General features: G+C 41.3%; 1 protein-coding gene across 1 annotated transcript in view; it reads left to right on the forward strand.

The window, feature by feature from the left end:
- Window positions 1-24992, forward strand: part of LOC126195523 (neural-cadherin-like) — a 390552-nt gene that overhangs the window by 140261 nt on the left and 225299 nt on the right. The window contains exon 5 of the mRNA XM_049934150.1: window positions 14280-14466. Coding sequence (XP_049790107.1) covers window positions 14280-14466 — 187 coding nt within the window. The remainder of the gene's footprint in view (window positions 1-14279; window positions 14467-24992) is intronic.

Raw genomic sequence — 24992 nt, forward strand, 5'->3', positions numbered from 1 at the left:
ACTGCATACGACCGAGGCACACAGGGCCAACACCCGGCATCATGGTGTGGGGAGCGATCTCCTACACTGGCCGTACACCACTGGTGATCGTCGAGGGGACACTGAATAGTGCACGGTACATCCAAACCGTCATCGAACCCATCGTTCTACCATTCCTAGACCGGCAAGGGAACTTGCTGTTCCAACAGGACAATGCACGTCCGCATGTATCCCGTGCCACCAAACGTGCTCTAGAAGGTGTAAGTCAACTACCCTGGCCAGCAAGATCTCCGGATCTGTCCCCCATTGAGCATGTTTGGGACTGGATGAAGCGTCGTCTCACGCGGTCTGCACGTCCAGCACGAACGCTGGTCCAACTGAGGCGCCAGGTGGAAATGGCATGGCAAGCCGTTCCACAGGACTACATCCAGCATCTCTACGATCGTCTCCATGGGAGAATAGCAGCCTGCATTGCTGCGAAAGGTGGATATACACTGTACTAGTGCCGACATTGTGCATGCTCTGTTGCCTGTGTCTATGTGCCTGTGGTTCTGTCAGTGTGATCATGTGATGTATCTGACCCCAGGAATGTGTCAATAAAGTTTCCCCTTCCTGGGACAATGAATTCACGGTGTTCTTATTTCAATTTCCAGGAGTGTACGTTGAGCAGTGAAGTAGAAGGAGTTGGCCACCAACAAATCCTTTAGACTTTTCTCAAACTGAACTTTATTGTTAGTTAAACCTTTTATGGCTGCTGGCAAGTTATTGAAAATGTGTACTGCTGAATAGTGGACACCTTTCTGAACCAAAGTAAATGATTTTAAGTCTTTGTGAAAGTTATTCTTATTTTTAGTATTTATTCCATGAAGTGAGCTGTTCGTTCGGGGAAAAAGAAATATTTTTTACTGACAGATATTAAGCAATAAATTTATTGGGAAGCAGTAGTTAGTAGCTCCAGTTCCTTAAACAGTCCTCTTCAGGGCGTTCTTGAGTTCACACCACAAATAATTCGTATTGTACTTTTTTGGCTCGGAAAACTTTAGCTTGGCTTGATGAGTTACCCCAGAAAATAATCCCATGTGACATTACGGAATTAAAGTAAGGATAGTATGCTAGCTTTTTTATTTTTATATCACCCATGCCTGACAATATTCGCATAGCAAATGCAGGTTTGTTTAGACGCTGCAATACTCCTGTGGCTTGCTACTCCTGGTTCAATTTACGATCAGCCTGTAATCTCGAGAATTTAACGTTGTCAACTTCTTCTATCTGCTTGTCGTTATATTGTAGCTCAGCATGTTCAGTCAGAGGCATGATACATTGCTATTTTTATTGTATTTTATTGTTTTATAGATAAGATTAGCACGTATTCTTGTTTCTCAAATGGTGTATTTCAACTCGCTTTAGTCCGCAGCTCGTGGTCGTGCGGTAGCGTTCTCGCTTCCCACGCCCGGGTTCCCGGGTTCGATTACCGGCGGGGTCAGGGATTTTCTCTGCCTCGTGACGACTGGGTGTTGTGTGATGTCCTTAGGTTAGTTAGGTTTAAGTAGTTCTAAGTTCTAGGGGACTGATGACCATAGATGTTAAGTCCCATAGTGCTCAGAGCCACTTGAACCATTTTGAACCAAACTCGCTTTATATGTGTTTTGCCGTGTGGTAATACATTGGTAAAGATCTGTAGCAGATTTCTTGTCGCGTGTTCGTGAATCCGTTGAAAGTCGCCGTGTTTATTTGCAAGTTCGTTGGCCAATTTCCCGAGCGTCTCTCCAACTCCACGCCAGTGGAGTCTACTGAAATTTTCTATAGTAATTAAAGTAACTAGAAAGAGTAATATTTACATTTGATTCTCACCTAATTATTTGTCAAAGATGAGCACTCGCTAATTTCTTCCGTGAATACAACTTTTACTATCGAATTGTAATACGTAATAATTGCTATTATCTTCGTCTTTATCAGAGCAAGAACAAAATCGGAGTCATTAACATTACATTCAACAACAGAAATAATAAAAATCAGAGATAATGCAATAATAATGTTCGCTTTTCTTATGCAAGGAGTAAAATCTTTTGTTCCTACACACAGCACAGTATCTCACATAGTTATTTCCGTAATAAAATAACCCGTCCCCAGAGCTTTGCGTCCGCCAGTACCTCATCTCCTCCCCCCCCCCCCCCCCCCCCCGGGCGTTAACTTGTAGGACTAGCATTCCTGGAACAGAGCACATTATGGAGACGGCTTGGCAACAGCCTGGAGGATTGTTTCCAGAATGAGTTTTCATTCCTCAGCGGACGCGCGCTGTTACGAAAGGAAAAGGTACCGGGTTCGATTCTCGGACTGGCATACAGTTTTAACGTAACAGGACGTTTCATATCAGTTCACACTCCGCTACCGAGTGAAAATTCATCCTGGGAATAGTCCCACAGCCCGTCACTAAGCCATGTTTCCGCACTAGCTTTCTCCCAGGAGTGCTAGTCCTGCACGTTACTCAAGAGAACTCCTATGTAGTTTGGAAGGAAGGAATTGAGGTACTGATACAGATGAAGCTGTGGATGACATGTTGTGAGTTGTGCTTGGATAGCTCAGCTGGTATGGCCGGCACGGTAGCTCAGCGTCTTGGGTCAGTGGATTGGACACTCCGCGTAATAAAAACAGTGAGTGAAGTTCTCATCGATAGAATGTGAAAGATTTCATGTGACATCCAGAACGAACCACGGGTGATATAAAGACAATGAAACAGATCGAAAAACAGGAGGGAAAAAAGGTCGGTTAAACATTTTTCTGCGAAAGGCAATGTTCCCGGGTTTGAGTCCCTGTATGTCACACAGTTTTAATCTACAAGGAAATTTCACATCAACGCACACTCCGCTGCAGAGTGAAAATTCATTCTGAATGCGTTTTCGCTGTTTACACAGTAAAACTTCATCAGGAATGATGTTTTAATTTATAACTTTTATACTACTGAAGCTGTTCGCAACAAATTTTGCAGATAGTATCCGCATACACTACTGGATATACTTCCAAAATTACATCATTGCATGACACATAGTTCAGGAAATATGACTTCATAGATATTGAGCTTTTGGTCAAAACGGAGCCCTAATTATCGAGACTTATTTATCCAGCGTTTGATAATTTAGCGGCTTCCAACAAAATTTAAACACAAATTGAAACATTTTCTAAGATTTTCTCAGTCACATGCTTAACGTCAAATATTTACCATGATGAGTGATGCAAATAAAACATAGAGTCTACTTAGTAGTCTGTAGGGCCTGGAGTTAGCGCCGGCTATGTGTGAAGTGAATAATTGGAAGCTACGCCTAGGTAGATATATTGGCTCAGTCGAAAAATACAAGTTGATTGTACGAGGGTAATTCGAGAAGTAAGGTCTCCTATTTTTTTATAAGTACAGAACTCTGTTTGTGTGGCAGTTGGTCACACTGTTATGAAGAGTGCATCACGCGCTGTGCGTAAACATGGGCACGCCGCGCTGAGGCGCTCAGTCTTCGCTTGGCAGCCGTTGAGAATGGAGCTCCCGTTGGATGTTACCGCCAAGTGCGCATTGCGCGCAGTTATCCGGTTTTTGAACGCAAAGGGCACTGGGCCGATTAAAATCCATCGGCAATTGGCGGAAGTTTGTGGTGAGTCGTGCATGGATGTGAAAAATGATCGTAAGTAGTGTAGAGAGTTTGCATCTGGTCGGACCGAAATTCACGACGAACAAACGAGCGGGAGACCGTCAATTTCTGAGGAGAGAGTGTTGAAGGCTGAGCAAAGCATGCGTGAAGATCGGCGGATCACCCTGGATGATCTCTGCACGTTGGTTCCTGAGGTTTCCCGAAGCACCGCTCACAGAATTTTGACGGAAACATTGAACTACTGGAAGGCGTGCGCAAGATGGGTGCCACGCATGCTGACTGAGGACCACATGCGGCAACGAGTTGATGCTTCCCGCGCATTTCTTCACCACCTTGCAGCCCGACAGGACAACTTTCTGGACTCAATTGTTACGGGTGACGAAACCTGGGCATACCACTTTACACCTGAGACCAAGCAACATTCACGCCATTGGCGGCATCCTTCTTCGCTAAAGCCGCGGAAATTCAAACAAACACAGTCTGCTCATAAAGTCATGACAACTGTTTTTTGGGATCGGTAAGGGGTATTGTTGGTCGACTTTATGCCCACTGGGACCACAATTAACGCTGACAGGTACTGTGAGACTCTGGAAAAACTTAAACAGGCAATCCAGAACCGGAGAAGAGGAATGTTGAGCAATGGCGTACACATTCTCCATGACAACGCTCGCTCACACATCGCTCGGCAAACTGTTGCTCTCCTGCAACAGTTTCAGCGGAACATAATCACCCACCCACCCTATATTCCTGACTTGGCGCCCAGAGACTATCACCTGTTCCCTAGGTTAAAAGAACATTTGGCCGGAAAGCGATTCAACTCCGACGACGAGGTGAAAGAAGAGGTTCATAACTTTCTGACCAGTATGGCGGCGAGCTGGTAAGACATGGGCATGCAAAAACTGAGACAGCGTCTACAAAAATGCATCGACAGAAATGGTGATTATGTCGAAAAACAGATAAATGTTCAAGCTGTAAACTGATGTAAGCCATTGTAGAAATAAACATGTCTATGTACTTATAAAAAAATACGAGACCTTACTTTTGGGGTTACCTTCGTACAAGGGAATATACAAAGGCAAGATACATCTTATTTTTCACTAGCAATCATCGTTCGCCTGTTTGCGGCAAATCACAGCAGCCCCCTTACCTCTCGATCCATTGTCCTCATAACAAACGTTAGTTGCATGTAGAGGATCGTGACGTGCTGTTAGTTTAAGAACTGGTTATCGACTTGTCTTCCAGTGAACGTGAAGATGCCGACAAGACCACAGTTAACAAAGCGCTGTTCGTGAACTTATATCTGAGCATATGACTGTGTTAAAAAAATTTAGAATACCGAAGATAGTGTCAGAAAAGAAGAATGCATAGAATACTGTTCAACCGGAATACACTCACGGGACTGGCAAACCTTATAGTGATGCACAGCTTATGAACTGTTCACTAATATGAAGAGTCAAATAAAAAAGAAAATTTATGTGAAGGAAATAAACTGATTAAACTTAAAGATTGGGAGAATGATTTATTGGCATTACTCTCCCAGGAAGATAATCCTGTTTTCAGAAAGATAACGGGAGCTATTTCGGTTGATGTCAGGTACGTATCAAACGCTGCTACAGACTGCTACACAAATGAAGATGAGAAGGAAGTGTCATCCGCAGGTATCTTCCCAGTTGTTGCTCCTTGGACAACAAAACCGACAACGTCAACATATATTCGACCTGGAGTGAGAATCATTGCAACATATGAAACTGAATAAACACAAGTCTTGTCTTTACCGTAACTTCAGATACTCGTACTGTTGAAACAGTTGGAATTACAGAACCTTCAAATTGGAAACGAAAAGGGAAAGCTCGAAAAACTGCACAGGACAAATCCATTCAAAAGAGTTATTGATATGAAACATAAATATTGTATTGTTAAACTTTCATATTACCATATCCTTCCTAGTCCTTTCTTTATTGTCTTAAGGAAGAAATAAAATACAATTTCTATATTTTTTTTTTTTTTTGCTCTCTTGTAATTAGGTGACTTTCAACTATAATTATATTGCTTATACAGGGTGTTACAAAAAGGTACGGCCAAACTTTCAGGAAACATTCCTCACACACAAATAAAGAAAAGATGTTATGTGGACATGTGTCCGGAAGCGCTTAATTTCCATGTTAAAGCTCATTTTAGTTTCGTCAGTATGTACTGTACTTCCTCGATTCACCGCCAGTTGGCCCAATTCAAGGAAGGTAATGTTGACTTCGGTGCTTGTGTTGACATGCGACTCATTGCTCTACATTGCATCAAGCACATCAGTATGTAGCGTCAACAGGTTAGCGTTCATCACGAACGTGGTTTTGCAGTCAGTGCAATGTTTACAAATGTGGAGTTGGCAGATGCCCATTTAATGTATGGATTAGCACGGGGTAATAGCCGTGGCGCGGTACGTTTGTATCGAGACAGATTGCCAGAACGAAGGTGTCCCGACAGGAAGACGTTCGAAGCAATTGATCGGCGTCTTAGGGAACACGGAACATTCCAGCCTATGACTCGCGACTGGGGAAGACCTAGAACGACGAGGACACCTGCAATGGACGAGGCAATTCTTCGTGCAGTTGACGATAACCCTAATGTCAGCGTCAGAGAAGTTGCTGCTGTACAAGGTAACGTTGACCACGTCACTGTATGGAGAGTGCTACGGGAGAACCAGTTGTTTCCGTATCATGTACAGCGTGTGCAGGCATTATCAGCGGCTGATTGGCCTCCACGGGTACACTTCTCCGAATGGTTCATCCAACAATGTGTCAATCCTCATTTCAGTGCAAATGTTCTCTTTACGGATGAGGCTTCATTCCAATGTGATCAAATTGTAAATTTTCGCCATCAACATGTGTGGGCTGACGAGCATCCGCACGCAATTGTGCAATCACGTCATCAACACAGATTTTCTGTGAACGTTTGGGTAGGCATTGTTGGTGATGTCTTGAATGGGCCCCATGTTCTTCCACCTACGCTCAATGGAGCACGTTATCATGATTTCATACGGGATAGTCTACCTGTGCTGCTAGAATATGTGCCTTTACAAATACGACACAACATGTGGTTCATGCACGATGGAGCTCCTGCACATTTCAGTCGAAGTGTTCGTACGCTTCTCAACAACAGATTCGGTGACCGATGGATTGGTAGAGGCGGACCAATTCCATGGCCTCCACGCTCTCCTGACCTCAACCCTCTTGACTTTCATTTATGGGGGCATTGGAAAGCTCTTGTCTACGCAACCCCGGTACCAAATGTAGAGACTCTTCGTGCTCGTATTGTGGACGGCTGTGATACAATATGCCATTCTCCAGGGCTGCATCAGCGCATCAGGGATTCCATGCGACGGAGGGTGGATGCATGTTTCCTCGCTAACGGAGGACATTTTGAACATTTTCTGTAACAAAGTGTTTGAAGTCACACTGGTTTGTTCTGTTGCTGTGTGTTTCCATTCCATGATTAATGTGATTTGAAGAGAAGTAATAAAATGAGCTCTAACATGGAAAGTAAGCGTTTCCGGACACATGTCCACATAACATATTTTCTTTCTTTGTGTGTGAGGAATGTTTCCTGAAAGTTTGGCCGTACCTTTTTGTAACACCCTGTATGTTGCTTATGACATCTGAATAGTACACAATTCAACCAAGAAAAAACGCGTAAATAAACTCTGACATTTGCTACCGCTATTGCTCACCACGAACCTTCCTTCCACTGCTTTCCAATTGCCTCTTGGTACGCTGGTCTTCATCAGACTTCACTTTCGTCGTCGTCTCCTTCTTCTTCTGCATCTTTCCTGTCCCCCAAATGATACTGAAAGTGATCTTTCAGGTGGTTGGAAATATTATATAGTGCAGCACACGTTTTTATTAGTTTGAGGACTCTCTCTAAAGGAAGTCTTACACAGTTACTGATGACCGGAAATTGTTGCTTCCATTGATCAAAGGTCCTCTCCGCTATTGCTCTTTCTCTGGCGTAGGCCAAATGGAATCATCACTGAGCGGCGTCTCTTGCTAGCTTCAGTGGAGTGACTAACCATGGAGATTACATATCCTGAATCACCAAGAAAGCAAGCATCCCCGTTGTACACTGAAATTGTATTTCTAACGAGGCTACATCTCCTTAATCTGCCGTCATGTACGCTACCAGGCCATTCTGCACTTATGCTAGTAAATTTTTCACCAACATCAACGGTGATCTCCACATTAATAGAAGCATAACATTTGCGATTGTTGTATTCATCAACACGTAATGCTTGTTTTCTAATTTCTGTTTGGGTGCAATCCGAAGTCCCCACAGTAGTTGCCAGTTGAAATATTTCTTACCATTCTACCTACGCCGCATTAATTTCTTCCATTTTAGACAGGAACAGAATCCAGTCGTGAGCATTTAAAACTGCCCGATCCGTAACATTGTTCACTGCTTTACGTACTGTTATATGGTAGACTCCTAAATCCTCGGCAATACCAGTCTGAAAATCAGGCTCACCCACACAACGAAGAAGTACCCCATCCGTTTTCGGGAAATCAAGGCTCCTCCTCGTGTTTCATCACGTGCTGGCATAAATTCCGCAGTTAAAAAGTCCATATTTTCTATTTATAATAGTAACAGCTCGTTACATCCCTCCGAATCTGATAACGTTTCTCTTGTCTGACCGGCTGTAACATCGCCATGGTGCAGAGTGATGGACAGTGTCCCACCTCAGTCTTACAATAACGGGGCTGTATCTTACGTATCAGTGTGAAAACTAGATAAATCTAGCCCGAACGGAAAAGCCGAGAGACATTTAGGCATATTAGAATCAACAAAGTTTATTCACATACAATTTACATACACCCTAAAACCACGCAAGACATCTCATTTTTATTCACATAACTCATTAACTCATTTGTAAAGTAATCTGATGATGGAAGTTGTTTTATAAATGGGAGATCTAGTCTTTAAATACTCAGGGTCTTGGGGTTGCAACGGACTGTGGCTGTACACGTATGAGCAGCCCTTAGAGGCTCGCCTTCACACATTCCTTTTAAATATTTTGTGACTAAAGCCCTCCTGGCCTGTTTTTTATTTTATACGTGACATGTAAGTACTATCTCTGTCTTGTATCGTTAGTACTTACACTTCTTTATGATGATGATGATGATGATGATGATGATGATGATGATGATGATGATGATGATAATGATGATGAGGTCCCATACTCCGAGGAACGTAGGGGACGATGCGGGAAACCCACACCGCCGTATTAGGCAAGGTCCTAGCGGAGGTGACTTGCCATTGCCTTCCTCCGACCATAATGGGGATGAATGATGATCATGAAGACGACACAACACCCAGTCATCTCGATGCAGGTAAAATCACTGACCCATTTTAATTATGTTATAGACCACTTTAAATGTCTAAACTCTGATGAAGGCACTCTTAGAAGTGTTGAAACCTGGTTACTAAGGCTAAAAAATTGTGACCGAGGGCTCATTTGTTTCAATTTTAATTTATAAACGGTCACTGAACCAAGCAGCCATATTCAATACCAAAAACTTCTCTAGGCAATACCAAATTTTTTGTCGGTGGAGGACCCCAACTCTCCTTCTGCTAAGTGATATTACATTCCCCCAATCCTCCCTCCCCCCGCCATTAGCCTTTCCCCCCGCCCCCCCCTCCCTTGACCGCCTTTTAGAACAACCCCGGGGTTCTATTGGTTTCTACCTAAGTAGCAGGATTCAGTGAAATATTTTAACATTCGGAAGAGACTGTTAGTGGTTGTAATTTAGTGAAGAGATCTCACCGCAAAGAAAAACGCCTTTGTTTTAATGACTGGTATCCCAAGTCGCTCTCCCCTGTTTTGTGATAATAGAAAACGATCTACCAGTCTTTGATCTTTTCCGATGTCCTCCGTCAATCGTATCTGTTAAGGATACCATACCACGTAGCAATACTCGAGGACGGACAAGCATATTGTAAGCAGACTTTTTAGTTCACTTGTTACGCCTTATAAGCATTCCACCAATAAAAAGCAGTCGTTTGTTCGCCTTCCGCACATTTTCATAGATAGTTCTCATCACGTGCTGGCATTCCTTTTGGTACGTTTGAGCGGAGCGAGAACAAGACTCCCTAGAAATAACGCAGTGGATTTTTGTACGAATTTTCATAGACAAACGAAGAGTGGGAAATGGACAAATGGGGTATCACATTGGCCAGAGTGAGGTCCAGTTTTGCAATGAAAATCTGAATGCTTGAAAGTAATCAGTTAATTAAGAAAAACTGAATTAGTTATTAGACAGAAAATTTTTTATCCTAATTTTCATTCCCAAACAATGATTGGGCGATGGGCAAATGATCATACTGAGCAGGAAGTGCAAAAAAAATTATAAGAGTAATTAAGAAAAACTTAGTGATTTGAAGGAATATTGAAATATTTCACAAAAAATTGCTGCTAGCCATGTACATGAAGTGTCAAAAAGTTCATCTCTTCGAGGCCTAGCAATTTTGTGCATAAAGATTTACATTGCTATGGTATTTAACTGTCAAAAAACGGTGAAATACAAAATTTTGAAAAATCAGTCAAATGGTTTTGTGAAATCATTTTTCTAAAATTAAGAAATAAAACAGATTATAGAAAGATTTTAGACACCTCTGAATGATGCCACATAACAGCAGACTTCAGTCTTCATAATCCTCCCGTAATCCTCCAGACAAATATCCTTTCGTAATATTTAAAAAACGTGGTTAGCACACTGGACTCTCATTCGGGAGGACGACGGTTCAATCCCGTCTCCGGCCATCCTGATTTAGGTTTTCCGTGATTTCCCTAAATCGCTTCAGGCAAATGCCGGGATGGTTCCTTTGAAAGGGCACGGCCGATTTCCTTCCCCATCCTTCCCTCACCCGAGCTTGCGCTCCGTCTCTAATGACCTCGTTGTCGACGGGACGTTAAACCCTAATCTCCTCCTCCTCTATGTAAAACGCTGAACTTTAAATTATTGATTGACACCTCATTTGCTGTAAATGATTTCGAATATCATTCAAGAATTGTCAAAAGTTTTTCTAATCTTTTTTATTTCTTACTCTTAGATTAATCATTTCACAGAACATGTGACCGACTTTTTTTTTTCAAAAAACCATTTTATGCCAATACTGTACACAAACGTATTGCACTGTATTAACTTGAAAATGTTGGATTAAGTTTGTAAAATTCTTAATATATCAATAAAAATGTTCTGAAAAACGGTGAACTATTTTAACTTTCCAGGAGGCTACAACATTTAGCTCTTTCATAGTTTTAATACCCGTGTAGGAATAAAGATATTATTTTATGAATAAAACCATCTAGATCGTTAAATAAAATTATTTATTACAACGTTCCGATATCTGCCGTCATCAGATACCTGCAATTAAGATGAAAGAAACATAAAGATTGACAGGCATTTGTTATAAAACATCAAGCTCCAAAAATTAAAAAAAATTAAAAACAATTTAGAAGGTTCACTCGCCAAAAAATTCTGAGCCTCCAGACAAGGTTCAGTGGCATTATTAAAATCTATATATAATCGTGGCATCAACTAATTTAAAAATTATTCAGAGATATATGTTCATCTCATCTTAGTTGCAGTTATCTGATGATGACACATGTCGAAACATCGTAATGAATGAAGACATTTTATTTAGCGGTCTAGGCGTTTCTGTTCATTAATTATTCATGATGGTCGCAGACTCATACCGCAAATTTATTAACTTTATTAAAAAAACTATAATTATTTGTGTTTTTGTAGTGTTTCTCATGAAATAAATAACAGTAATGCGCTAGTCTATGGCATTTTTTTTTCATCAGTTTTCCCGCCACGAATTCCTCTCCTGTGCCAACATTTTAATTATTTGTTTGACGAATTCCAGTTGTGTCTTCCTCAACACTTTTTGCCCTCTACGGCTCCACCTAGTACCACGGAAGTTATTGCCTGATGTCTTAACATCCTGTTCCTTCTTCTTTTCAGTGTTTTCCATGTATTCCTTCTTCCCCGATTCTGTGCAGAGCCTTCACATTCCTTACCTTATCATTCCATCTAATTTTCAACATTCTTCTATAGCACCACATCTCAAAGACTTCCATTATCTTCTTTTCCTGTTTTCCCACAGCCCATGCCTCATTACCATATAGTACTATGCTCGAAATGTACATTCTCAGAAATTTCTTTCTCAAGACCTATGTTTGCTACTAGCAGACTTCTCTTAGCCATGAATTCCCTTTTTGCTAGCGCTAGTATGCTTTAGGTCCTCCTTGCTCGGTCCATTATGGGTTATTTTGCTACCTAGGTAGCAGAATTCCTTAACTTCATCTACTTGACGATCACCATTTCTAAAGCCAAGTTTCTCACTGTTCTCATTTCTACTTCTTCTCATTACCTTCATTTTCCTTCGATTTACTCTCAACCCGTATTTATATTCATTAAACTGTTCATTCCGTTCAACACATCCTGTAGTTCTTCTTCACTTTTACTGAGGATAGCAATGTCATAGCGAATTTTGTTGATGATACCCTTTGTAATGTGGCAACGGTCTTGCACCTTACATGAGTCCATTTAACGTGACTGTAATCACTTTGCGAGCACTTTAAGTCAATAAAAACGACTGACAGCGGTGCAATCGCGTTGTAGATAAGTAGTTGTTGTTTGTTGGAGTAATACTCTAAATTACGGTGTAGGAAATCTATGTGGAAATGCATCATCAGCACTTGGCTAGGTAATACAGCGAGAATTACGCGATTTTGCGGAGATGCAGTATGCGAGACAGAGTTCGGCTACCTCCCCGGCTAGCCACCGAAGGCCACAGCCTAACGGCATGAATCGTGAACTGGGGAAGTTGTGTAACCCGTTTAGAGAGACCACAGCTGCCGCCAGCCTCTTAGGGATGCGCGGCTGCGGGTGTTCAAGTGTTTACCAAAACAGAGCAGTGGATAGTTGGACGGGCTTTCCTGCGCGTGCTCTACCCTATGTCTCACTAATTTTACGTCTTCGAGTAACTCAAGTGGGGCAGACCAGAAGTTCCGAATAACAAAATCTTTCAATGCAGGAGTCTGTGTTTGCTACGACAGGGAATCTTGCCGGGAAAATCTCGAGTGGTCTCTTAGGAGAAAAATTCCAGTAAACGTGTTATTGCTCACAGCCGTGGTTCTTCGCAGCCGGTGTTGGCGGAGTTTACTTGTGAAATTTTTTTAGAAAGGGAAGAATTAAGGAAAAGAGTTCTATTCCCAGGCCGTACATTGGTCGGCACTGGCAAACTGTGTATTTTGAGAGCTTCTAGTGATGTGATTCGCTCGCTAAAAGTTGAGGTGGGAAAACAAAGGTGAAGAGCGATCTTGCTCGACTCTCTGTAGAGGTCTTATGTTATGGGCTCTCGTACTGAGAGGACGTTAGCCAAGTCGTCTCCCGTCTTGGTCTTTCGCTCTGAGAGGACGTTAGCCAATCCAGCTCTTTGTTGCCGGGAAGATTGTTGCAAATAGAGAAGTTTACGGACAGCGGTCTGTTGTCTGACTATTGTATGAGCGTACTTTCCGAGACGTCACACGCCAACCGCACAGCCGCGCCGTCGCCGTCGGAGACCGCCGCTGCAACAGGAATATTGCGGTGAGATCGCTCCCGCTTCGGCCTGTGCTTAGGAGTAACGTTAAATAGTTGGATCACGTGCAATTGCTGTTTCCACAGAGGTTTCACGATACTTTGGGATGTTGTGGTTCTTCATATTTTACATTTTGTGTCGATGTCAGTCGGTCAGCCAAGTTATGAGAGATCGCGGCTTGGACCTATTTTAACACAGTTCACTGCCAATGCCAGTTAGGAAGATAATTTGTGAATTGTTCATTGTGTTTTATTCATCATTGATCTGAAGGTTATAATAAAATTATTGTGATTCAGTAGACCCTTTACTTTCAGTAGATGATACTGAATTTACCGCTTTGCTTTATTTTGTTTTTGTGTATGTGTTTGATGTCATTGAACACCCTAAGTGTTCGTGATCGTTCATGTTTGAGGCAAAAATATGTGTGATTTATCGTCAACACTACCACCGCAGATTAATTAGGGGTGACAGGGCCACATTTAAATCTAGCGTTATCCATTTTTGCGTACAGTTCCACTCCCCATTTCTCTGTAAGTTGTTTGTCAGGGGCGAACACACGCAAAAAATCTGACAAGCAACGGGTGGGGTGTGTTACACCTTTCATCTTGACTTTTAACTCCACCCTTGAACCTTTCTTTTATTTCTCTCATTGCTTCTTCGACACATAGATTAGACAGTAGGGGTCAAATAATACAACCCTGCCTTACACCCTTTTTAATCCGAACACTTCATTTCTTCTACTCTTATTAGTCCCTCTTGGTTCTTGTACATTACCCGTCTTTCCGTATAGCTTATTGCTATTTTTCTTGCGCCATTTTACATTGTCGAATGCTTACCGCCGGTCGACAAATCCGATGAACGTGTGTTGATTTGCTTCAGTCTTGTTTCCATTATCAACCGCAACATCGGAACTGCCTCTCTGGTTGCTTTGCCTTTCCCGGAGGCAAACTGATCGCCATCTAACAGATTTTCTTTTCCATTCATAGCCCTAAAAAATTCCAGGAGAAACATTGGATGTTTTTTACCCTGCAGGCGTTGGACCGCGACCCGCCGGATGGACGTCCGCACTGGCGCTTCACGGCTTTCGCTCAGGACGAGGCTGGCCAAGGGCAGGTGGGCTACACTGACATCCACGTGGCGGTCTCAGATGTCAACGACAACGCGCCCGTCTTCCCGCAGCCCGTCTACTGGGGCTCCGTCGTCGAGAACAGCTCCGCCGGTGAGGCATCAAAAGCCAGCTAACAGCAAGTAGCACTTGAGAATAAGTTACATTGGCCATGCAGGTAATGTTGTGGCTGACCAATTATCTTTTTATTTCCTTGCGACATCAGGATACAGTCGACTCTCGATAATTCAAAAATTCGAGGTATCTTCAAAAGCTTCGAATAACTGAGGACGATTTTAATGAAACTCAACAAACACCGTTTACAGAATTTTGCAGGAGAGGTATTTTTTAGTTGTACACAATATCGTTAGTTTAAAAAATTTCAAAAATTGATGAAGGAATAAATGAAGTTCATCTAATCTCCTTAACTGATAAAAATATTTAGAAATAATAAAATTTTAACAAAACTCAACACATCCACGTTTCCGTGTGTTATACCGGAGCCAAGGTAGCCCCTGAGGGCCGGCAACCCATATCACACCACAGAGGACAAGATTGTCTATGCCCAAGGCGTACCAAAAGTATCATGGTAAACACCGGCTGTTTACATACAAGATAATCGAAACAGACATTCCGAGCACTACTTCCTGCAGCAGGAGCTCGAGCCACAGCCTGCAGGAAGTATCACTAAGCCAAAACCTGATTGGCTGGAGACAGCTATTTAGGAAACAGAACCAGTCCCGAAGTACAGTTCACTCCAGATGCCGACCTCGTGTACTCCGACTGTTGAAGATTACGTCTTCGTCGTGGAATTGGACCCTTACTAGTCGGTGTGTGTGTTACCACGAACCTTTCTGGAAAATTAGAAAACTTTTGTTTGCCTCAATTAGGAGACTTTTACTGTCATCGTTATTGTCACCTTTCGTTTGTTGTTCAGTCATCAACCTTGTGACCTTACATCAATAAAAGTTGTGTTTGTGAAAAATTGCGAATTGTCAGTCACAACATCATGCGTGTTTCTTTTTTAGCGCTATAGTACTTTCACATTTTAAATTGTATCTTTGCAAAGGGGCGAGGGAGTTTTAAAATTCAGATCTTTTTACGCAGAAATTGATGCTCTGTAACTTTCATGCATGACACTTCTCACTTGGAGTAGCTACTTTTGAGTCACAGGCGTTGGAAACTGAGCAAAAATAACTTTTCCGCTGAACTGGCAAAATAATTTGCTTGAAGCAACAGTCTACAGCTGTCAAGTGCTTGAAATAAAGCACTGCAAACCACCAGCTGCACCAACACAACCTTATTCATCTACCAGCTTTGGTTCATAAAACCACAATCACTGGAGGAAAAGCTGGACATTGGTGATTTGCACATACTTATCGCACTTCATATAAACTTGCCTGCCTTGATTCACACAATATCAACTAGTGTTGCAACGATTTACTTCAGAAGATCACAGTCAAAAACTTGAAATATTTCAAATTAGTAAAAAGTGTCAATCTTTGACGATCGATTATGGCTTAACGGTTGAACCGTTTTTAAAACATAACTAGGTCATTCTACGCGAAACTATGCTCTTTCATTCTGGTGTTATGGAAACTTTTTTGTAGAATATATTGGTTTGGAGCTATAAGCGAAAAAATGAAAAGGTTCATAAATTTCGTGCTTTTTCGGCCCTCAGGAATTTAGCACAAGCCAAAATACGCCCACTCATTTAACTCTTACTTAGATTAAGGGTCGACCTGCGACAGTAATCGCACAATTTGCGTACGGGCCGCTAGACGCCGTCGCGAGCGCGAAGAGTGCATTGCGATCGCAGGCGCGCGTGTTGCGTACGGGCCGCGAGGACGTGCGTCTCGCGGGCCCCGAGGAATCGCTTCATGACGTCATCAACAAGGCTGAAAGCGTGACAGCGCTGCCTGGTGACTAGACCTGTAAACAACTCCGTTGACGTAAGTGACGTCACACGTTGGCTACAGTGTTTATACAGACTTGCCTTCAGGCTTCAGCTGTTGTTTTGGAATGTCAAATCAATCCAGATTGTTTGAATGAAGCTTCCGTTAACAGAATAAAATGTAGAAAGAAGGTTTAAATGCGAATAATCTGTATTATGGTGACATGATAAATCCGCAGCGTAGTCAAGGTTACATATTAGAGCCGTACGTGATTGATTGAAACCAACTCTTTACAAATTATTGGTCGAAAGGCAGAGTGATTTATAGCATAACACATATTACGCATTGCGGACAATGTGTCTAAATGTTTTTAACGCATTAACTGCTGCTTACTAATGTAGGCTAACTACCACTGAGACGTTTGCAGCACGAATTTGTCTTTGAACCCATACCAGCAGTAGCAAATGCGGAAAAACGAATCAAATATGGTAAAGGATGCGTAGTGGAACGCCCATTGCATTTTTCCAGTTTGTGTACGATATCTGTACGTAATATACATCAAAACACGTCGGATGCTTGTTCATTTTCTAATATATGTTTTTTGGGGATGACCTAGTAGTTTTATTTTTTTTATTATGAGAAATGCGTTAAATGTGGGAAAGTGCATTTAAATATGCCACAAACAAATATTAGGCAAAGACACACGTCTGTCGGTTACCACAACCTTTATTTCTCATTCGCTGTGTTCCACAACTGTCAACGAAATTATCGCTTTTCAACCTAATGTAGACCTCAGACTATGCTACAAATAAATTTATTACTCCAGTCAAGGTTTCTAGGGAAAAGGGGGCGAAATCCAGTATAGTGCTCTTGCCCAGATATGTGCTCTTGCCCTGTGTGCGTTACCGATATGCCTAAATTTTGATCGTTGTTTTTCTGTAAACAAACAGCTATATGCCAATCACATCTTCCTGTATGTAGTTTCTCAAAAATCCAGTTTATGTGATCTTAAAATAGAAAGAGCTCAATGAGGGAATATTAATAGATCGAAGCAATACTGACATCTCCAAATTGTAAGACTGCTATAGATGGAAGTCACTGATTGTCAGAGTGTGTCAGTGGGACAAAACATTTGAAGTAAATCACGAAGCTTTAGGTTAGTTCAACTATTACTTCTTAATGTAGTAGGCAGTCACAATTTTCTTCCGTATTTTTATGTATATACATACTACACAAGCAACCAAATGGTACCGTTCCACTCGCAAATAGAGAGAGGGAAGAAAGGCTGTCTATCATCCGAGCCCTGATTTCTCATGCCTTCTAAATTTTCTCAATAGTGTTATGCAAAATAATACTCGCACATAGTTTGAAACTACTGGTAAACTATCTAGCATCCAGCCTCTGAGTTGCTTCAATGTGTTGCTTAAATCTGACATGGATGTCAAACTTTGGAGCAGTACTCATGAATGTGTCACATAAGTGTTCGATACGAGTGGTCTAAGTGATCTTCCCCTCATTTCCAGTCACAAAACATATTCATCTTCCCAGAGGAAGGAAGTAATGACCCTGAAAGCTAGAAATGGTTTTTTTTATTCAAGTGCTGTTTCTCTCATACCTTGTACAAAGCATTTCAGAATTTTACAATGAGTACTGGCAGCCCTACATATAATGGTAACATTAAAACCCTGTTAATTTGAACCTTAGTGTTAACTATCATATGCATCCTTGAGTAAGAACATTACGTTTAATTGTAATTATAGAAGGAGAGGCTAATAAAATAATTTTTTTTACTTTGTATTTTATTAATATCTTAAGATTTTCAGTTTGCTGCCTGATGTCTTGCAGCAACCTCTTAAAGACTTTCAATCAGAATGTGAAATTCCATTTCCTTCCAGTATTTTGCAAGTTCATTTCACTGAACAAGTAAAATTACCCCTATTATGGACAACAAATACTATTAGGGAGTAAATATGTTGATATGTAAGTGAAAGACTCCGAAGGCCCTGAAGAGACTTCTGCAAGAAGCTGCACTATCGATTTTACACAATAATTTTACTCACATGGATCAAAAGTTCTGTTAACTTGCCATATCAGATTTGAATAATATCGCAAGCTTTTCATAACAGCCTCCATCACCGTCACCAGTAATGGTACTGGTATGTAATGGTATGGTGTACTGTAGCAGCACATTAAAAGTGTTTCAATTGAATTGATTCTGCATTATCTCTCTTCCCCATGTCCTTGACATTAATGCTACCAAGTTATGTTCTTGTACGGTAATTAGTTTCCATGTTATTTTATTTATTTATCGTGTCAGAAGCAAACGAAAAAAAAACAATATTAGATACATTACTACATACATACATACATTATGGTTTATAAATTAAACTAGTCAAGAATGAAATAAATGATTAGACACAGATTGTGTTGTCAAACATAAGGTAATTTTAATCTATACAGTGGATGCCCAAAAATTGGCAACGTCCAGTGCACTTTGTGTAGCGTTTACGAGGTCCTCAATGGTGTACACAGTTGGAGGTAATGTGCATTGTAGTAGATGTGTTGATGCCTGCACGGCAGCTCCGCAGTCACGCTGGAGAGAGTCCACCTGGAAGCCCCACCCCTCCAGATTACTCTTGGATCTTGTGACAGAAGAACGCAGGCGGTTGAGTGATTTCCATGTGGACCATTTCTCTGTGTGGCCTGGGGGAACTACTTCTTGCGGGATCAGCCACTCCTCCAGATGCTGGCATCTGACCTGCAATCTCTTCTCCCGGTGTTGATGTGGAGTGTCAGCGAGTGGTTCTGTACTGTGAAGGAAGCTCTTTCTAAAAACAAGTCTTTGCTGTGCCAGTTGGTGGCCATGTAGTGGGTGGGCTTCGGATGTTAATGCCTTCTTCATTTCACTCCGTGCTGCTGTATCTCTTCGGATGTCCGGGGGGGCTATGCCGGATAAGCAGTACAGTTTTTCCACAGGTGTGGCTCTTAGACAACCCGTAGTGATACGACATGTCTCATTCAGAGCAACATCAACTTTCTTTGTATGTGTAGATCTGCACCATACTGGGCAAGCGTACTCAGCTGCAGAGTAGCAGAGGGCTAATGCGGATGTGCGCACTGTGTCTGGCTGTGCTCCCTATGTTGTTCCAGTCAGCTTCCTAACCACATTGTTCCTGGCAGCCACTTTTTGCTTTGTTTTTAAGCAGTGTTCCTTATATGTAAGAGCACGGTCCAGAGTGACTCCGAGGTATTTTGGGGTCTTGCAGTGTTCTAAAGAGGTTCCTTCCCAATCTATCTGCAAGGTTCTACTAGCCTGTCTGTTTCGGAGGTGGAAAGCACAGGTCTGGGTCTTAGAAGGATTTGGTTTCAATTGATTGTCCCTGTAATAGGCAGTTAATTCTTTCAGAGCATCAGTTAGCTTCCGCTCCACCCTCTCAAAGCTGTGATCTTGTGCTGTGATTGCTCGGTCATCTGCATATATGAAGCTTTGTGTTCCTTCTGGTAACGGCTGGTCATTAGTGTATATATTGAAGAGGGTGGGTGCCAGTACACTGCCCTGTGGCAACCCATTTTTCTGCTGCCTCCATCTGCTTCTTTGTCCTTGATATTCCACAAAATATCTTCGGTTCTGCAGAAGATTTCTAATTAGACAGCTTAGTTTATAGTCCTTGGTGAGGTTGTATAGCTTCAACAACAAGAGTCTGTGGTTGACAGTGTCGTAGGCGGCTGAAAGATCTATAAACACCGCTCCTGTTATCTGCCACCTTTGGAAGCCGTCCTCTATATGCTGTGTCAAATTCAACACCTGTGCTGTACAGCTCTTCCCTTGTCTGAATCCTGCCTGTTGAGGGATAAGTAATGGTTCTATCATATCTGTAATTCTTTGGAGGATCAACCTTTCCAATACCTTATACAGGTGGCATAGGAGGGAGATTGGCCTATAGCTTTTGGGGTCATCTTGGTCTTTCCCTGGTTTATGTATAGCTATAATTTTTGCTTTCCGCCAAGATTTTGGTATCTTGCCGCTCTTGATACAATTATTCATTAGCTCGAGTAGCCAGCACTTTGCGCCTGGACCAAAGTTCTTGATCTGTTCACTTCTTATGTCATCTACCCCTGCTGCTTTTCCGACTTTGCACTTATTTAGAGCTGAGTCGAGCTCATTCAAACTGAATGGTCGAGACAGAGTGTTTCCCTCTTGTTCGGGCTCCCTTTCCAGGGTTCGTCTCCCGATTTTACTGGTATGATCAGGTTTACCATTTTTCAAAAGCTGGTATGCGATCTGGTCTGCCTTCACATTTGTATGCGTATTGGGTTGGGAGGGATCATTGTTAAGGTGTCGTAACAATCTCCAGGCCTTTTGACTACTTCTACTCATCTCACATTCTGTCATCAGTTTAATCCACTGTTCTCTCTTCGCCTCAGAGATTGAGGAGAGAGTATTTTGCGCAGTCAGATAAGTCTCCTTGCTATAAGGGTTTTCTTCATATAGTCGATAGCATCCGTACAGCAGAGCAGCTGTTTCAGGTGTCACACCCTGCAGATACATTGTCCTACACCCTCTTGGAATTGATGCCCAGGAGCAATGTTTGACAGTTTGAACAAAGCTGTCATACTCTTCAGGAATAGGTCGCACAGACTTAATCTCCTTGTCCAGCATCTTAGCAAATTTTTTCCAATCAGCTTTCTTGAAATTATATCTCCGTTTGAAATATCCAGCCTTATTGCTGGAAGAACTTGACACAGTAGTGGCCTGTGTTGCGTCTTTGGTATGGGCGAGCACACTGATCTGGAGCAAAGCTGTGTGATGTCTTCACTCACAAAGAGGAGGTCAGGGTTAAATCCACGTAGTCACCTGCCACTGTTGAAGGAAGGGGGGGGGGGGGTAGCTTGCTGTCACGTATAAGAGACAACTGGCAGGATTCAGCCCAGGAGAGGACTGCCTCCCCATTTTCGTCATCTTCAGAGTATCCCCACAAATGACTACGCTGTTAAAGTCACCGATTACTACAGACGTCTTGCTGTTATGGAAGTTCCTGGGTGGTGTGAAGGAAAATGCAGCCGAAGGGGGCTTATACACAGAGGTAGCCACGCAGTTACTCAGCTCCACTGAAATGACTTCGATGTTATTTTCTACGGTGCAGTGAGCACTGATTATCTGAAGCCCTGGTCTTACAAATATAGCACTTCCATACTGAGAGTGCGGTGTTTCTGCAGCTAGTTTCATGCCCGGTATTTTTGGTCGTCTCTGTCGCTCATCTCTATGCGTCTCTTGTATACACAGGACGTTGCATTTTTTGTCACGGCATAGGTTGGATAACAGATGTTCTTTGGCTGATGATATGCCTTCAATATTTATAGATATGATAGTTAAAGTTGGCTCTGATAAGGACCGTTTATTGCCATGTTATAACATGTTAAATATAGAAAGTTTAACTGTAACCAAGCAGTAGTTTTCTTTGGTGACAATATCAGTTCCAGTGCACAACTGAATTTAAAAATCTGTCTTGTGGGGTGAAAATCCGTTACTGCTGCTATCTTGTGCTGACAATGAGAAGACTTTCATAGAAATACTGAGTTATTTCTTTTGTAATACAGTTTCATAGTTTTTGTAGTTGCTCACGATCTTTACACTTGCATGCAATGGGTGTAGCATCAGCATACAGAACTATCCTTGAATTTGAGGAGCAGTATTTTCTCATTTACACAAATCAACAAAAGAAAGTATCCCAGTACAAAGTCCTGGGTACCCTGTATTACCTATCAGTAATGTTAGATCTGTGTGTGCCACTCGCCATCCTTATGAGTGAAAACTGGTTTGTGTTAGATAAGGTTTTATTAAACTGTGAACAATTATCAGCATAATTACCAGCCGTTTTCCCTTAGTATTTACTATCTCTCTCTACAAGCAACTGATATAGATTAGCTAAAACAAATCTGTAATTTCAGATGGAGGTCTGTCTATATCTAAAATTATGTTTCCTTTCCCATCTACAGCTTATCGCAGAAAGTTGAGTAACACCTTCAACACGTATGAATTACATCTTTGAGCACCAATTATTGCCACTTTTTGCAACATTACCAAAAGGTTTGATATCCCTACTGAAAGATGAGCAGACATTCTTTGTTAATAGGTGCATAATAAGATTCTTTTTTGGTATACCAATGCTCAGTAATAACTGAAACATCTGGTTTATTAAAACATGCTACTATGTCCAAATCATTGTGCTTATTTCCTAGGCTCTTAAAGTTTTGGAGGATGATCTTGGTTTGCAGGTTGCATTGTATCCACATATTTATTTATTTTTTTTTTTTGTAACCATAAATATCCCCATTAAGCAAATCAGATGTGCTTGTCAAACTGGGAAGAGGAAACAAAAAGGCCACACATGTACAATATAATAATAAAAGGAAAGATTCCAAAAGAGTTCCTGACAGCAAAATGTAAAACTTAATTGTTTTTGGATATATTATTTCTTATATCCTTCATTCAAAAACTTAAGAAGGCTGTTAGTTTAGTGTCTTCAAGGCATAATGCTGTTTCATTGAGCATCGCAACAATCAAGTCTGAGATAGTAGTGTACTATGATACTACCTATGAAGAAATTGATGCACTGGATGTGAAGTGCACAGTTTAGTCTACCCAGCAGAAGATGGCCCTGCACTGTTCTATACCATCATGAATATACCTATACATTAGTGATATATTCATCACTGACAGAAAATTGAATAATCACATTTTTGCTTCAAGTTTCTGAAATGGCAGTTGATGAGATCATATCTGAAGAGACAGCTATCAACCCACACTTTCAGCATGAGGTAGGACTAGCAATTACCAGAATTCTGAAATGTGGATCTTGTAAACCTAGAGTTGCTCTAGGAAAACAAGTAAGATGTGACACGTGTTCCAGATCAAAGATGAGAAAATAAAAGGTTGCTGTATTAGTTATAGCACACAAATATGCAGTGAATAAGAAGTTGTGTTCGCCGGCCGCAGTGTTCGAGCGGTTCTAGGCGCTACAGTCTGGAACCGCGCGACCAATATGGTCGCAGGTTCGAATCCCGCCTTGGGCATGGATGTGTGTGATGTCCTTAGGTTAGTTAGGTTTACGTAGTTCTAAGTTCTAGGGAACTGATGACCTCAGAAGTTAAATCCCATAGTGCTCAGAGCCATTTGAACCAACCATTTTTTGGCTGTGTTCAAAGTTATGTAGACTTGTTTAATTCCTGGTTTAAGTAATTCACATTATTTCATTGCTGTTTCCTGCTGTCATCCATTAATATCTCAATGTCAACAAATACTTTGTTACCTTAAAACCTTCAACATGTTCACTGTGGCTGACACAAAGGTCAATAAGAGCTACTAACACCATGCTTTTAAGTGTCATCCACAGTGAATGTGCAAAACAAGAACATTTTTGCAATTTAATTGAAAGTCCTAATTCAGCTTCCTTTTTCAGGCATGTTTATTTTTAAATACTAAAAATGATGAGAGTTTCATTACTAGACCACTAATTTTGAAATCTGGGTGACATCATCCCAGCACTGTAACAAAATGTGCACCATACACAACAGGTTAAATGCAATCTCTCCTCTCCACAAATTTGCACCTCAGATGCGTTGTATGTCATATAATACTACAGTTAATTTTCTATATATCTGAGCAAAACCAGTTCTTGCGTGTCCAAGTTTATCTCATCTAGGCATTGCACCTTTCCCTTAACTTTAGTGTGCTTTACAATAAAATTTGTATGAAAAGTTTTCTGTGTAAATTACCTATTCTACACCTACACCTACAGCTAATGCTTGTATAACCCAGTGTGCCATTCAGGTGGTTTACTTGTGTGTCAATATAATTGTCAGATTTGGTATGAAAGGGTTTCTTGAAATATATTTCCACATAAATTTTTTAGTATCTATTCTCAGTTGCAAAATATATTACGCACTGTCAGTGCCAATTCAATGCAAAAATTTTAAATCATGCTGGGGAATATACCAATAACACAGTTCCAGCACACCTCAGAAATTTGATTTTAGTTGCTTCAACCAATGAGAATTACGGACCAAGTCTTGCACTGCCCTGTTTTGTGTATTAACCCGTTGGCTGGCATGAATGTGCCGGTGGTCACAGCAGACTGCTCTGCTGGGGCCAGCAGTGATATGGTAACAACCAGGTCTCAGCAATTTTACACTTTTATCTTACTGAGGAAAAATATTTACTTATATTTGATATTCCTTGCCATTTCCAGACTATTTTTGGGTGTGCAGTATTTTTATTTAAATGTCTTACAAAACCAAACGATTAAATGACTGCAAAGTTATTCATTAATTCATCTTAGATACATATTTAACTGTATAAAGGATAATTCCTGAAACAGTAATTAGCATTCTAGCTGTTCTTTTAGCCACAACTGTACAGATGCATATACTTCACATTCAAAGTTCCTAAATGCCTGCTTAACACATTGACTACCATGCTGCTCACAGCAGAGCAGGACACTTAATGCTGTATGCCTAACATCCATTACTAGTCATGTCAGGGTCAAGAAATGCAGAAGATAATATCTCAGGGAGTACTATAATCTAAAAACGTAAAATTATAACTAAAAAGGTCATTTCCAATTATGTCTACCAAGAAAATTATGCTTTCAGTCAGTGATTTCTTTTGCCATAAATGACTAGTGAACGCACATGCCAGAGGATGGTAAATATTCATACTTTGCCTCTGACAAGCAGCAAAGCCAT

Source organism: Schistocerca nitens, chromosome 7, assembly GCF_023898315.1.
Source record: "Schistocerca nitens isolate TAMUIC-IGC-003100 chromosome 7, iqSchNite1.1, whole genome shotgun sequence".
NCBI classification, from domain to species: Eukaryota; Metazoa; Arthropoda; class Insecta; order Orthoptera; family Acrididae; genus Schistocerca; species Schistocerca nitens.